Source organism: Capra hircus, chromosome 6 (genome assembly GCF_001704415.2).
Source record: "Capra hircus breed San Clemente chromosome 6, ASM170441v1, whole genome shotgun sequence".
In the NCBI taxonomy this organism is placed as follows: Eukaryota; Metazoa; Chordata; class Mammalia; order Artiodactyla; family Bovidae; genus Capra; species Capra hircus.
In genome coordinates this window covers 6,436,457-6,451,233 of record NC_030813.1, presented here as the reverse complement: position 1 = coordinate 6,451,233, position 14,777 = coordinate 6,436,457, and the positions used below count along the sequence as shown (strand labels likewise).

The 14,777-nt window shown below is 39.4% G+C and overlaps 2 protein-coding genes across 2 annotated transcripts in view; one reads left to right on the top strand and one right to left on the bottom strand.

The window, feature by feature from the left end:
• USP53 (ubiquitin specific peptidase 53) overlaps positions 1-4,552 on the top strand; it is a 57,262-nt gene extending 52,710 nt beyond the window's left edge. The window contains exons 15-16 of the mRNA XM_018049174.1: positions 476-572; positions 1,640-4,552. Of these exons, the coding sequence (XP_017904663.1) occupies positions 476-572; positions 1,640-2,630 (1,088 nt within the window). The 3' untranslated portion in view covers positions 2,631-4,552. The remainder of the gene's footprint in view (positions 1-475; positions 573-1,639) is intronic.
• On the bottom strand, positions 5,883-10,958 carry C6H4orf3 (chromosome 6 C4orf3 homolog). Its single transcript, XM_018049178.1, has 2 exons — positions 10,605-10,958; positions 5,883-7,133 (listed from the first exon to the last, which is right to left on the bottom strand). Coding segments are annotated over exons 1-2 (207 nt in total). The 5' UTR covers positions 10,811-10,958; the 3' UTR covers positions 5,883-7,132.

Sequence of the window (14,777 nt, the reverse complement as noted above, 5' to 3'; positions counted from 1 at the left end):
TTTCATGTGTAATAAATGGAGGAAAGGACCATTAATTTTGTATAAAGGGTTCAGAAAAGGTATTATTTGAGCAAAGGCTTGAAGAACTAGTTTTTTTCTGTTAATTTGGAAGAGAATTACCTGTTTATAGAAAGCCTTATGTAAATTATGGAGAAGTATTGATTCCTGGGTCAGGAAGATCTGCTGGAGAAGGGATAGGCTACCCACTCCAGTGTTCTTGGGCTTCCCTTGTGGCTCAGCTGGTAAAGAATCCTCCTGCAATGCTGGAGACCTGGGTTCGATTCCTGGGTTGGGAAGATCCCCTGGAGAAGGGAAAGGCTACCCACTCCAGTATTCTGCCCTGGAGAAGCCCATGGACTCTATAGTCCATGGGGTTGCAAAGAGTCAGACACGACTGAGCGGCTTTCACTTCAGTTATAGATGGAGTAAATTCTGAAAGATCACTTACATAATTTTTTCTCATTTTCCTCCCCAGGCTTTAAAAGAGAACTCAAGAACTTAGACGTAGCCTCTAAAGCTCATGAGTTCCACCCAGAATCACACCTACAAATAAAAAATCCTTTGATAAAAAGGTAATCATAGCTGTTTGGAAATACTGGAATCTTCTAAATGCATGTATAATAGGAATTCTTTATCAGAAAGGCATTCTTAGCTAACTGATAGGCATACATACTTACCTGAAAGCTGTGGGTCTAGTGTTATGATGCATATTTTATTGAGGATCATTAAAAGGCTGTAGACCTTAATGATGGGGGAGCGTACAAAGTTCCTTGTACAATATATGACTGTTTGTTTTAATCCTCACGGCATTCTTTTGAGGTAGATGGTATTTTACAAAAGAGAAAATTTGGGGTTTAGGTTAAGTAATTTGCCCCAAGCCAATGGAGCCAAGATTTCAGTAGAGTTCTAATCTACTTGGCAGAGCCTCAACTCTTCATCTTTGTACTGTACTTGAATTTCATGCAAGTCACAGGAGAAAATAATTTAATCACATGAAGATAAATAATTTGTAATATGATACTATTTCTGTTCATCGTAGATATTATTAAGTAGTCTGATTATTTTTAATTAGTATCCTATCCTTATGGCATTATAAATAAAAGTACTTTTATTGCTATAAACATTGTAATGTTGGTTGGGAAGTGTTTTAGAGTATTGAATTATTTGCTAATAAAGTTTCCTTAAGTCTATTCTATTATTTATAGCAATAAATGTAATTTCAGTGTTTGTAAGTTGAAACTTTTTGAGGGGGGGTCATACTACACAGTTTGTGGGATCTTAGTTCCCCAACCAGGGATTGAACCCCGGGCCCAGGCATGAAAGCACTGAGTCCTAATCACTGGCCCACCAGGGATTTCCTGGAAATTTACTTTTTTAAAAAAATTACACTTCTAATTATTACAAATCTGATATTGGTAATGATGTTTCTGGTAAACATTTATGTATTCTAAGAGAAAGGTTTTGGATTCAGAGTGTAAATTATTAATGGTTATAATTGTTAATGGTTTCCTTTTCTGTTATGTTATACCAATAACATAAACACTATATTGGGAAGTTAAACAATGGGACAAGTGCTTTTCTTTTCCCTCCAGTTTTGCATATTTGTGTATGGTGTTTGAGCTTTGTTTTTATTTTTCAGGTCACATATACATGAAACCAATGGAAAGACATTCCCTTCATTCAATCCAGAAATACTCAAGGACCACACAGTCAGAGAGCCTACCCACCAGTCAGATGAACAGAAACTTGAAAAATCAAGTGAACCCAAGTTTTCTGAGTGGCTTAATAAAGAAAAGTCTGAGAGAACAGGTTTACTTTTTCACATTGACGATAACTCTGGTTCTGGAAAGAGAGGGAACAGTAATGAAGCAGTCTCACCATCTTCATCACAGTCTTCACACATGAGAACTGTGGGGTCAAAGCCAGAAACCGCTCCCCTCATCCAGCAGCAAAATATGATGGAACGATGTTACTATGAGAACTGTCTACCCAGGGAACCTCTGGTTCAGTCAACCTGTAGATATGACAGTTGTCAGATGCCAAAACTTGTTTGCCAGAATGCACCACCCCCTCTGCCACCAAAGAAATATGCTATGACCAGTGTGCCACAGTCAGAGAAAAATGATTCTACTCCTGATGTCAAAGTAGCAGAGGCGTTTAAGACTAACTCTTCTAGTCTTCTGAAGCACAGTCCAAGTACAGCCTCAGAGCCAGGCATAGACATGAGTCCGTATGTGAACGATGAAAGACTTAAGGATACATTTCAAGCAAAAGAGTATGTCGGCAACACATCAAACACCCCATCCAGCTCTTCAACTAAAGATTTTCAGGCAGACTCAGGTGTAGCTGTTGGTGCTTTCTGCCAGCCAGAAACAGACTCTAGTTCTACATGTCCAAATGAGACAATTTCATTAACTACCTATTTTTCGGTTGATAACTGCATGACTGATACATATAGATTGAAATACCATCAGAGGCCCAAGCTTTGCTTTCCAGAGAGCAGTGGCTTTTGTAATGATAGTTCACTGTCTCAGAATGAAAGAGAGCTAGGACCTGTGTTACATAGTAGTTTTGGTTCAAACTGCCCTTCTGAGCAAAAACATAAACCTGGTATTCACTGTAATAGATAAATGATGACTCCGGTGGGCTTTTACTTCTCAGAGACCATTTAAGAATCAACTGATCAAACCTAGTGCTATATGAAATTAAAACCATTGCATTATTAGTCATTAATCACTTTAACTTTCTATACAGATCTTTTATCCTATGAAAATCAACTTATTGGGTATTTTGGAAATTCCCTCTGAATAGCCTTGGCATGCCTCAAAAAATAGAAAATCAGGCTGTGTCCAGAAAGTCATTTCTCACACGCTGCAGTTGAGTAAAAATGTAATTTGACGCTTTATTTTTTGACTGGTAGACCCATAAGTATTAAACTAAGCAGTACTCATATGTAGACTGGTTAACTGTGCTCACCGAAAGATAGCAGATGGCAGGTAGTTTGCATAGTCCAAGTAGTACTTGCTTTGTGAGGAAGCACTTTCTAATGGGTAGCCAAAAGAAGGCTTCGCCCATTTGCTTTTGACTTCTGTGATAGTCTACTACATATGATTCCTTAAGTGTCTTAAAAAAAAAAAAATCAACCCAAGAAATTGATAGCATTTCAGGAAAAAAGCCTTAATGGTAAAGCAATTTTTAATTAAATTCTCAAGGTCGGAAGAGACTTAATTTTGCTCCTAGAATTTTTACCTTCAGAATATCCTTTGTTGTATGTATTTATAAACATTACTTCAGTCGTGTAAGCTAAAAATAATTAAAATACTTCACTTTAGTATATTTATTTGTTACTTTTTTCTAGTTTTATATGAAAGGTTTTTATTTTGGTTTGGTTTACTTTGGGCTGCTAGTAACCAGTGTTAGGGATTAACCTAAAGCCTTTTTTTAAGACTATCACTGTGACTGCCTAAATTTTCCATAGTACCTATTTGTAGATTGTCAGCCCATTTTAATGATATTCAGTCTTGAATTTGAAAATCATTCTGGGTTTCCAGATTAAATATTTGCTATTCATATAGGTTTAATTTTAATGAAATACATTAAATTGAGCATCCTTCCCTTTTTTCTGCTTAAACAATTTTCCCCACCTACTTTCACTGAGGCTTTCTTTAAAATAATTTTCCATTTTATCATTACAAGTGGAAATAAGTACTTTAATTACCTTATTTCATAGTTGTTATTTAATTTTGTACTAAACTGGTAAACTAATTGTGGTTTAGAATAGTTTTATATTGTCCATGCTAGAGAACTGAGAATTTGCATAAATTTTATATATAAAACATAATAATTCTGTAAGTTAGTAAATTCAATATTTTGACCAGTTCCATAAATTGTTAAAGTATTCTAAAATGTTAATGATTAAAACTGAATAATTCTAGATAAGTAGAAAATAATTGCTTGTACAAGTCTAAGCTCACCCAGTTATCAGATCTTGATCAAATTTTGTCTTCCACCTAGAGAAGTTTCTAACTGTAACAGTAGGTGATTATTATTTTATATTCTCTTAATGTAGAAATACTTGAATATCAACTAAGTACAATTTTATCTTTCAAGAAAGCTTTTTTTAACATAGCTTTTAGTATGGAAGTTTTGTAAATATTGTAAAGTTTGTAAAATTGTACTTGAAATGTCGTCAGTGTATTTAATTACTGCTTTTATAATATTGTAAAATACTAGAAAAATGAGCTTCAAGTATTTTTAATAATTTTCAAAAACTTTGTGTAGTTTGTTTTTATGTCCAGTTGAAAATGTATTATTTGAAACATTTAAACTGATTTCTGATACTTAACAACAATCTCATAGGTTTGTATGAAGTTTAACTCACAATCGAGTTGCAGACATCACCCAGAAATGTCTGATTCTGGGGCTTTTTAAAGTACTGCTGTCCAGTTAAAACCTCCTGCATTATACTGTAGTACTAACAAACTAGAAACTGACCGTTTGTTTTTGTTGACACAACACTCCAAATATAGACAGAATATGTATTTACTAATAATTATTCATGTGAAATTTTTATTTCTAGGGTGACTATTTTTATACATGTTTTCTTGTGGTTATAAGATTATGATAACTTTCAAAATAACACAACCAACATCTGTTATGTTCAAAATACTTCAGAGTATTTTCATGTGAAGTCAGTTTCTTCTGGTTCAAAATTTGGAGGGGGGTAAACTGATTTTTAATATGGGTGGACTTTTCTTTGCATTCATGACTGTTGATTCCTCTCTCATCCCTGTGAATTATGTATTTTATGGGAAACATAGGTCAATTTAAAGTTCAGGGGTGAACTTGGAATATCACTGATCAGAAAAATTTATCACAGGAGACTCTTAAGAGTTCAACTCTAGCGAGGTCTAAAGGAGAGTTCCCACAGGAGCTGATAAACTTTCTTTAAAGAGTCAGAGAGTCAATATAATAACCTAGGTCTTGTGCACCCTAAGACCTCTGTAACAGCCACTCAATTCTGCCAGGGTAGTGTGAAAACAGCCAGAATGTAACATTTACCTAACAATATGCTAATGACTAGGCTTGTCTCTGCTCCAGTAAAACTTTAGCAGCATTGAAGCATGGATTTCACATTATTTCCACTTAATGAAATAGTTTTTCTGTTTTTTTTCTCAATCATCTTAAGATGTAAAAATCATTCTTAGCTCACAGGCGGAGGCAAATGGGCCAGATTTGGGTATTTTGGTGACCCTTTCCCTACAGCATAACATCTACCTACATTAAATGCCCTCACTAAATAATTTTGTAGCCTGAGTGTATCCCCATGCCATTTAGGGACTAAGGTATATGGAGCACTTTACATCCTAAAAATTTCATGTTAACAGACTTCTAAAGACTTCACCACAGGTACTCATTAGCCAATAGATTTCAAATGGTTAAAACAATCATTTCACTTAATGAAACTGTGAAATTTACAAAGGAATTGATCAAACTAAAATCACTTTGATTTTATTCTTTTGATGTCTTTACTGTAGCAAGTTTGCCAAATTGTTCCTGGTGTCTCATTTATCCAGTTCAAAAGCTTACAAGTACACTATATTATCTGAGATGGCACAGTGGTAAGCATGATTTTACCTGTAGGACATTGAAATATTCAAGAGTTGTGGTAGTAGGCTGATTTTAGGCTCAGAAAGGTGGTATAGATTATAAATCTGTGTGTGTGACCTAGTACACAAGTAATTAGTTAAAATGAAAGCAAATCACACCTAATTTATCTGTGTAATAAACATTTACTGGACAAAATTTATTAGCAAGCAGCACAGAAACTATTCATACAGTCTGTTTGGTAACCTCAATGAAATCCCAGTTCTGTGTTTGTCTAGATGCTTCAAGCCTAAAATGTTCTCTTCAGGCAGATTTACCAGGTTCTCTGATGGCATAACTGTTAACCTCATAGTCGGCATTAGGCTAAAGTCCTCCAAAATCAATCCCAGATTTCACACTAACCTAAACCCATTCTAAAAAAGTAGGGGATGGTAAGTTTACCAGACCTACACCGTTTCTAAGGGAACTGAAAAACATTTAGGCAATTCCAATATATAAAGTATCACCAATTTCAAGGAGAGCCCATTTCTAATATCTGTTATACATACAATAGGAATAGCTTCTGAAGGGCTTATAGTAGCTACTTTGGGAGTGTGACCTTTTTGATTAAATACTAACTGATCACTCTTAGAAATAAAATTATTAACATATTTAGATAAAGAATGTAAACTCCATGAAGGCAAGGATTTTTGTTTTGTTCAGTGCTGTACCTGGCCCATAGTAATTGCGCAAATATTTGCTCAATGAGTAAATATGGTGACTTTGCTGAAGTATTAAAAGTTATAGACATTATAATAAACATGTTTTGGCCACAAGCATTCTTAATGCAAACCTAATAAAAATTAGGTTTGAAACACATAGTTGTGTTTCACTGAGTTCAAGAGCTTAAAAGTGAGGGGAAGCATCCAGGTGCTCTAGCCTTCCACCACTGGATACTATATACTTTCTCTAAAATTGTACCAACCTAGCAACCATAACAGAGGGCCACTTAAAAATTAAACTGGCGTTTGCAGCAAATACATTGTGGGCCTCGACTTTCTTGTATAGCTTTTACTCCTTTTTTTCCCAAGTTCTTCCCTTGCTTTTGAATAATTTGTTTTTAAATAATTTCACATTATTTTACTGTATTATCTGCATCATACTAAACTCTGGCCAGCTCTTAAAATGTTAAAGAGAAAAACATTAATGTATTTATTAATGACTATAATAAATCCCATGTAAAATACTTTTTATATTCAGCCCCTGTAAAGTCATCAGACAATTAGAAAAAAAATTTTAAAACATGAATCAAAGTCAAGTTTTACAAACTTAGCTATGACTGGGTGAGATCATTATCCATTTAATACCCTTTCTCCCACCCCATCTCACCCACAGATAACAACAGAATGTGTAAAATGAAATGAGGGTCCCTTCGAGTTTGATATCCTTCTGGTGCACAGCCCCTTCTTCTTTGTTGAAGGAGTCTGTAGTCATCTTCAGGAATCCACTCCAGTAGCCAGAATTCTTTAGGTATCGGGCAAACCATTCTGGAAAAACAAATATATGTCAACAATGTTTCCTTTCTCTTCCCCCTTTAAATATTTTATGTAAACTTCTGAAAATCTTTTTTTTTGCATATAAAATAATGCTTTATTTTTATTGGAGTATAGTTCACATAAATTATACTATTTCCATGTTACAACATAGTAATATCACATTATATACACTACAAATTCAACACCACAATAAGTCTAGCAAATATCTTTCATCATACAAAGTACCTGAAATATTGACAGTATTCCTAATATTCTACATTATAACCTATGACTTATTTTAAACTGGAATTTTGTACCTAATCTTTCTGTCTTTGTCTTTTTCCCTGAACACTGTCACACAGTGATCACTGCTGTCTCTTGTGGCCACCAACAGTTTGTTCTCCGCATCTATGAGTCTGTTCCTGTTCAATTTGTTCATTTGTTTTGTTTTTTAAGATGTCACATATAAGTGCTGCTGTTGTTTAGTCGCTATTTTGTATCCCACTCTTTTGTGACTCCAGCCTGCCAGGCTCCTCTGTCCATGGGATTTCCCAGGCAAGAATACTGGAGCGGTTGCCATTTCCTTCTCCAGGGAACTTCTGAAAATCTTGATCATCTTAGTCGTTTGCCTATTCCTAAATGATTTACATATTGATAAGAGCAAAAAATACCCTCAAAAACTACCGCACAATTGCACTCATCTCACACACTAGCAAAGTAATGCTCAAAATTCTCCAAGCCAGGCTTCAACAGTACGTGAACCATGAACTTCCTGATGTTCAAGCTGGTTTCAGAAAAGGCAGAGGAACCAGAGATCAAATTGCCAACATCCGCTGGATCATCGAAAAGGCAAGAGAGTTCCAGAAACACATCTATTTCTGCTTTATTGACTATGCCAAAGCCTTTGACTGTGTGGATCCCAATATACTGTGGAAAATTCTGAAAGATGGGAATACCAGACCACCTGACCTGCCTCTTGAGAAATCTGTATGCAGGTCAGGAAGCAACAGTCAGAACTGGACATGGAACAACAGACTGGTTCCAAATAGGAAAAGGAGTACGTCAAGGCTGTATATTGTCACCCTACTTAACTTCTCTGCAGAGTACATCATGAGAAACGCTGGGCTGGATGAAGCACAAGCCGGAATCAAGATTGCCAGGAGAAATATCAGTAACCTCAGATATGCAGATGATACCACCCTTATGGCAGAAAGTGAAGAACTAAACAGGCTCTTGATGAAAGTGAAAGAGGAGAGTGAAAAAGTTGGCTTAAAACTCAACATTCAGAAAACTAAGATCATGGCATCTGGTCCCATCACTTCATGGCAAACAGATGGGGAAACAATGGAAACTGACAGACACTTATTTTGGGGGGCTCCAAAATCAATGCAGATGGTGACTGCAGCCATGAAATTAAAAGACGCTTGCTCCTTCGAAGAAAAGTTATGACTAACCTAGACAACATATTAAAAAGCAGAGACATTACTTTGCCAACAAAGATGCATCTAGTCAAAGCTATGGTTTTTCCAGTAGTCATGTATGTATGTGAGAGTTGGACTATAAAGAAAGCTGAGCGCCAAAGAATTTATGCGTTTGAACTGTGGTGTTGGAGAAGACTCTTGAGAGTCCCTTGGACTACAAGGAGATCCAGTCCACCCTAAAGGAAATCAGTCCTGGGTGTTCACTGGTAGGACTGATGTTGAAGCTGAAACGCCAATACTTTGGCCACCTGATGCAAAGAGCTGACTTACTGGAAAAGACTCTGATGCTGGGAAAGATTGAAGGCAGGAGAAGGGGATGACAGAGGATGAGATGGTTGGATGGCATCTCCGACTCAATGGATATGAGTTTGAGTAAACTCTGGTAGTTGGTGATGGACAGGAAGGCCTGGCATGCTGCAGTCCATGGGGTCGCAGAGTCAGACATGACTGAGAGACTGAACTGAACTGATTCCTTGTTGCTGCTAAGTCACTTCAGTCGTGTCCGAGTCTGGGCGACCCCATCCCTGGGATTCTCCAGGCAAGAACACTGGAGTGGGTTGCCATTTCCTTCTCCAATTCCTTGTTAAGTCTTCCATTTTCTACCCAGAGCTAAAAATTTAGATTAAAAAAAAAAAAAAATCACTATATTTGAAGTAACACCAAAAATCAGGAGGGAAGATTTTCCTTTACAAGTGACTCAATGGAGGGTTTTATAGAAATACTCATCTCCCATTTGTCCCATTGAACCCTCTGCCATACCATTCAAGAAATACAAGAATCACAGACAATGGAGCTTCAGGTACAGTGAGTTTATGCCCAGATCTTGGCGAACATTAGGGACTAGGGGTGAGGAAAGAAGACAATTACCTTTCAGGGAGTGTAAATTCAATAACAAGATTGAGAAGAATAACTTAGAGTCAACAATTACCTCTGAAGTCCAAGAGAGCTGTTTAATAACTAAATGAGCTGCACTGCTTTCCTCCAGCCCAGGGCTTGTCCGCTGAATTTGTCCCTTATTATCTCAGTCCTGTGTCCCTCTTGTCTAAGTTCCCTTCCTTTACCCTCTGCCGAAACTGTCTTTTCAGAGTGAGTGGCAATGAAAATGGAGAGCATGTATTTTCCAAGAGGTATCTAAGGAATTTTGTGACTTACCAATTGTTTTGGAGTTCGTGGATGTGTATTTAAAAAAAAAAAAAAAGTAAGTCAAAAACAGTCCCAAGCTTCTGGGAGGAGGACTGGATAAAGTTAACATTTTTTGAAATGGGAACACAATGGATAAGAAATTAGGAACTGAGTTTTAGACCTATTTTAGATACCCTGCTCATAGTCAAACTGTTGTATAGTAACGTCAGCTTTGGGCTTCCCAGGCGGCTCAGGGTAGAGAATTTGCCTGCTAAGCAGGAGTTGCAGGTTCCATCCCTAGGTGAGGAAGATCCTCTGGAGAAGGAAATAGCAACCCCCTCCAGTATTCTTGGCTGGAGAATCCCATTGACAGGGGAGCCTGACGGGCTACAGTCCATGGGGCTGCAAAAGGGTCGGACACCACTTAGTGACTAAATAACAACAATAAGCTTTAGCTGAGTGCTTACTGCTGCAAAGCAATATGCAAACATATCGCTTTGAGATTAGTTAGCGATTTATCTAAAACACCAAACCCCTATGACCAGGTTACTATTGGTCCCTAGAAATGAAACTAGCTACAAAGCTCCAAAAAGTCAAATAACTTATCCAGTTTCTTCATGATAGTGCAGGAACTCAAAGCCAGCCGGTTTCATTTCAAAACAAAACAAGAAAAAATATGAAGTCAAGGTGCCTCCACACCTCTGAACACCCTCAACTGAGGTGCCAAGGAAGCCATTTTCAGTCTCATTCCAACTCCCCGACTTACCGGACCCTGCCACTTTCGGGACACAATTTCCTTTCCTCTTCCCACCCACCTTCCCAAACTGGGGAGAAGGTTCCTAAGCCCCACACCCTTCAGTGTTACATTCAGAGTACTCACCATGGCAGAAAATACACGAAGAAAAACAATATCACGTCGAAGAGGATGAAGAGCCAGAGATCCAACCAATAGGAGTGTTTGGGAGACAGGGCGGCCCCGGACTGAGACCGCACTTCGTGGTCTTGCTGCTGCCTCTCGGCTTCACCGAAGCCTCGCCGCTCCCGGGGGCCGCTCCGACCACCTTCTGAGGCCGCGTCCACCTCCATTTCGCACCAGTAGCCGCGCCAGAATCCGAGCACCTGAAATGCCTCAGGTCCCGCACTTCCGCGTTCAGCTTGCGAAGAAAAGGACGAAGTCCAAGCCCATGCACATGCGCGTTTCCGCGCCTGGGAAACGGCGCTCGGCCCGTCCCTCCCAGTGCGCAGGCGCCGTCCGCTGCATTCGTGACTGCCGGCAGGGAGCGCAGCTTCCGTCCGGAAGCGGAAGCAGAGAAGGCCACCCGCCCTGCAGCGCCCCGGATGCAAGCTGGTTTTTCAGGTTTCGCTAGGAGCGATAACCCGGTGGCTGGACCAGAAATTACTCAGGTTCCGTTCCTGACAGGTGATGGATTCCACCTTGGAACAGCCCGTGGTCACCTCTCCTTATCCTTGTATTGCTTTTGCATCCTTATGCCAAGGTTTTAAAAGGGCCTCCTCTAATGGGGTTTGTAGTGTTCCTAGAGTGTTACAGGGCTTCCCTTGTGGCTCAGACGGTAAAGTGTCTGCCTACACTGCGGGAGATCCGGGTTTGAGCCCTGGGTCAGGAAGATCCTCTGGAGAAGGAAATGGCAACCCACTCCAGTATTCTACAGTCCATGGGATCACAAAGAGTCGGACACGACTGAGCGACTTCACTACACTTCACTTCCTAGCATGTTGCACTTATTTAATTCTTGAAACGGCTATAATGAGGTTGACATCATAAGTATGAGCGTGAGTTTCTAAGGGGGTCAGTGAGCAAAACGTGAGAATTTTGTATGTATTTCAAAGGAGTGAAGTTAAAAATAATACGGGGGTTTGGAAGTGTAATTCCCCCATGATATTAGAATGTTACCAGAAAGAAAACGGTTTATCATTGTAGACAAGGAAAAATTCTCTTCTAGGCTCTTTGGTTCTCCGTTTGGACTTAAGAATTAAACTGACATAAGACAGGTTGACAAGAGAAAAGCACAGAAGTTTTTGTTTTCTCTTTCTTTTTTTAACGCGAACATGGAAATTTTCAGAGGAGAATCACAACCTGAAGAAGTGACCAGGGCAGAAAGCTTAGAAAGGAAAAAGTCAACGAGATTTCTGCTAGGAAAAATGTGGCGAAATGACTAGGAGGATAAGGGTTAGTTTAACAAGGTTTGTTTGTGTGGGGATTTCTTGGTCCAATTTTCCATCTCTGGTGATAAAAAAAATGTTCTTCCTGGTAGTATAGGGAGGGCATCTTTTACATGGGAATTTTATCACTTTCTGGAAGAACAAGGAAGGTCAGAGTGCCCTTCTTGTGTCAGGTTTTTCTCCATTGCCTTTAACTCAAAATATTCAGTATGCCAGAATGATGTACTCTGAACTCCTTCGTTCCCCTGTCTGAAATGCCTCTAGAAGTAAAATCTGAGTCAGTAACTGTGGAGAGAAGAATTGGGTTAGCAACTGCGTGGCAAGAGATCTGCAAAGGGTGAGAAGAACATAGAATGAGAATGAATAAACAGAAAATAACGAACCTAAGCCCATTTCCCCATATTCCATGAAATCAGTCTCCCTTCCCTAGGAGTAGTTCAGTCCAATAGAATGGCAGAGCCTCATTTTTATCTGATGGAACATGTTTATCTTGTCTTCAAAAAGTGTAGGAAGTAAGTGTTAGTTGCTCAGTCGTGTCTGACTCTTTGGGGTTCCCTGCCAGATGGCTAATGATGTAAGCAACTGAGCTCTCCTCTGTCCATAGGGATTCTCCAGGCAAGAATACTGGAGTGAGTTGCCATTCCCTTCTCCACAGGCAAAAGGTATAGATTAGACACTGTTTGCCCCAAGTGATCTACATACAAGCAGCATTCTTCACCAGTGATGGCACAAGCTCCTCCTCCTTGAGCTGTCAGTATGTCCAGGGCAAGGCAGTTTTCTAGTCCAACAGAGGCTATTAACTTGTGATCGAAAGGCTTCCAACATTTGCATAGTAATATTGAAATCCTGTTACTATGGAAAGACTGAGAACTGCCTTTTCCAACTCATAAGCTCCAAAGGCTAGGAAAAGGGATCTTAGTACTGAAAAGAACTCAGAATTGTAATAAACAAGCCAGTTTTCTATGAGATCTGGTCTGAGCTATTTATGTGACACTCCTTTTATGAAAGTACCGCTTTCATAAAAAGCAGTAGTGCTTTTATGAAAGTAGGGCTACCCTTGTGGCTCAGCTGGTAAAGAATCCGACTGCAATGCGGGAGACCTGGGTTCGATCCCTGGGTTGGGAAGATCCCCTGGAGAAGGGAAAGGCTACCCACTCCAGTATTCTAGCCTAGAGAATTCTATGGACTGTATAGTCCATGGAGTCACAAAGAGTCGGACACAACTAAGGGACTTTCACTTTCACTTTTATGAACAAAGAAACCAGAGTTTATAATTGGGCTGGAATTTTAAGGTGACAGAGGGTATTGGGAATTCAAGTCCACATTGTTCTGCCCATCCAGATAGGAACTCTTACCTCAAAAGACCAGTGTTGTTTCTGGATAAGGTCAGAATGGAACTTGTGACATATTAGTTGGGGTTTAGTGTGTCTTGTCACCTGTCATGTTGACATCTGTACATCTCCATCTTGTATATCTCTGTCAGTCTGTAGGAGCAAGACAGGTTTTGAAATTATGTGACATAGGAGGCCTACAGTTAGGCCATAGTAGCTGTAAAGCTTGATTGTTACTTGGCCAACTTAGTCTGGATTTTTGGTCTGCCTATATACAATCTTTGATGGCTAATGATGTAAGCAACTGAGCTACCCTAGTTTACATAAGGGTGACTTAGGAGTTAGCTGTAACATCTGGTGATTTGGCCAGTGCCCCTGCATGAGTCAGTGCTGAGGCCATTTATGACCTTCACGAGAGGCTGGAGGATGCATCTTGGAATTGAATCACAAGGTTTGGTTGCAGTATTGCCTTAGACCTGGAAAGGTGAAGCTCTATGCCTGATTTCAGTGCAAAAGAAAAAATTCCCTTCTAATGTCTTTACCTGAGCAAAGGACAGTCCTTGATCTTCTGTAGCGGTTTTTCTGTGTCCAGTTATCTCACTGAAAGGAAAAGAGTGACATTGTTTTCTTGGTCATGGATGCTTACCTGTTACGCATCCATTTTCCTGAGTTGTCGCCAGCTGCTTGGATTGGCAAGAACAAAAATTAGTTCAGGTTCTTTTGCATAATCTAGTTGGAGACATAACCAGCGAACAGATTGATGACTTAATGTCACCAGGCTTTGGAAAACTGATATAAAGAGTTACCTGGTTTGTGCTTGACCTGTTGAGAGAGTCAGGGTTATTGAGAGGGAAGACAAAGTTTGAAGGAGAGCCCATAGTGGAAGGGATAAATAGATCGGAATCAGCGATCTCCTGTCACCTTTATAATCAATGGCTAAAGAAAGGGAAGTCTTTGTTAAAAGGAAGATTTCCCCACCCCCACCCCGGGAATAGGAAGACCAAATGGGGGGAGAAAGTAGGTAGAAGGAAGTTTTTTCATCTGTGATCTTCAGAAAGGCTGTCTACTTCATGATTTTGTCTGCTTCTGGGACCTGGGAATTGGCCCTGAAAATTCTTAGTTTAAGGTCACCTTAGAGGTGGTCTTCCGGTTGTCCTGGGAGTGCTGCCAATTTGGATCAGAGCCGGCAGGGCGCATGTGAATCCAAGAGGATGGCAGTGCAAATGGTTAGCAGTTTGTAAGGACTGACCCAGCACGATAACAATGTGGACTTTCTTCTAAAAAGCTTAATGTACATCCAGTCTTCTGGTCAAAGGGGATAGCAAGGCTTGCCAGTCAGTGGATGCCACACCCTTTTTTTAACCTGTTGATAATCTCCACGTTTGCTGGTTAGTTCCTACAGAGCAAGTCATGGTATCAAATTTCTTACCTAAGTTCCTAGAGTGTTCACTCAATCAGAAATAGAAGATTTAGAGATGCCGTTAGGCAGAGGGCAACCAAATGCTGTTTCAAAAGGGTTAATTCACAACCTCTCTTTGGAG

Bases quoted from the DNA above. Each gene is read 5' to 3' on its own strand.
- C6H4orf3 (XM_018049178.1), bottom strand. From the start codon at position 10,810: ATGGAGGTGGACGCGGCCTCAGAAGGTGGTCGGAGCGGCCCCCGGGAG.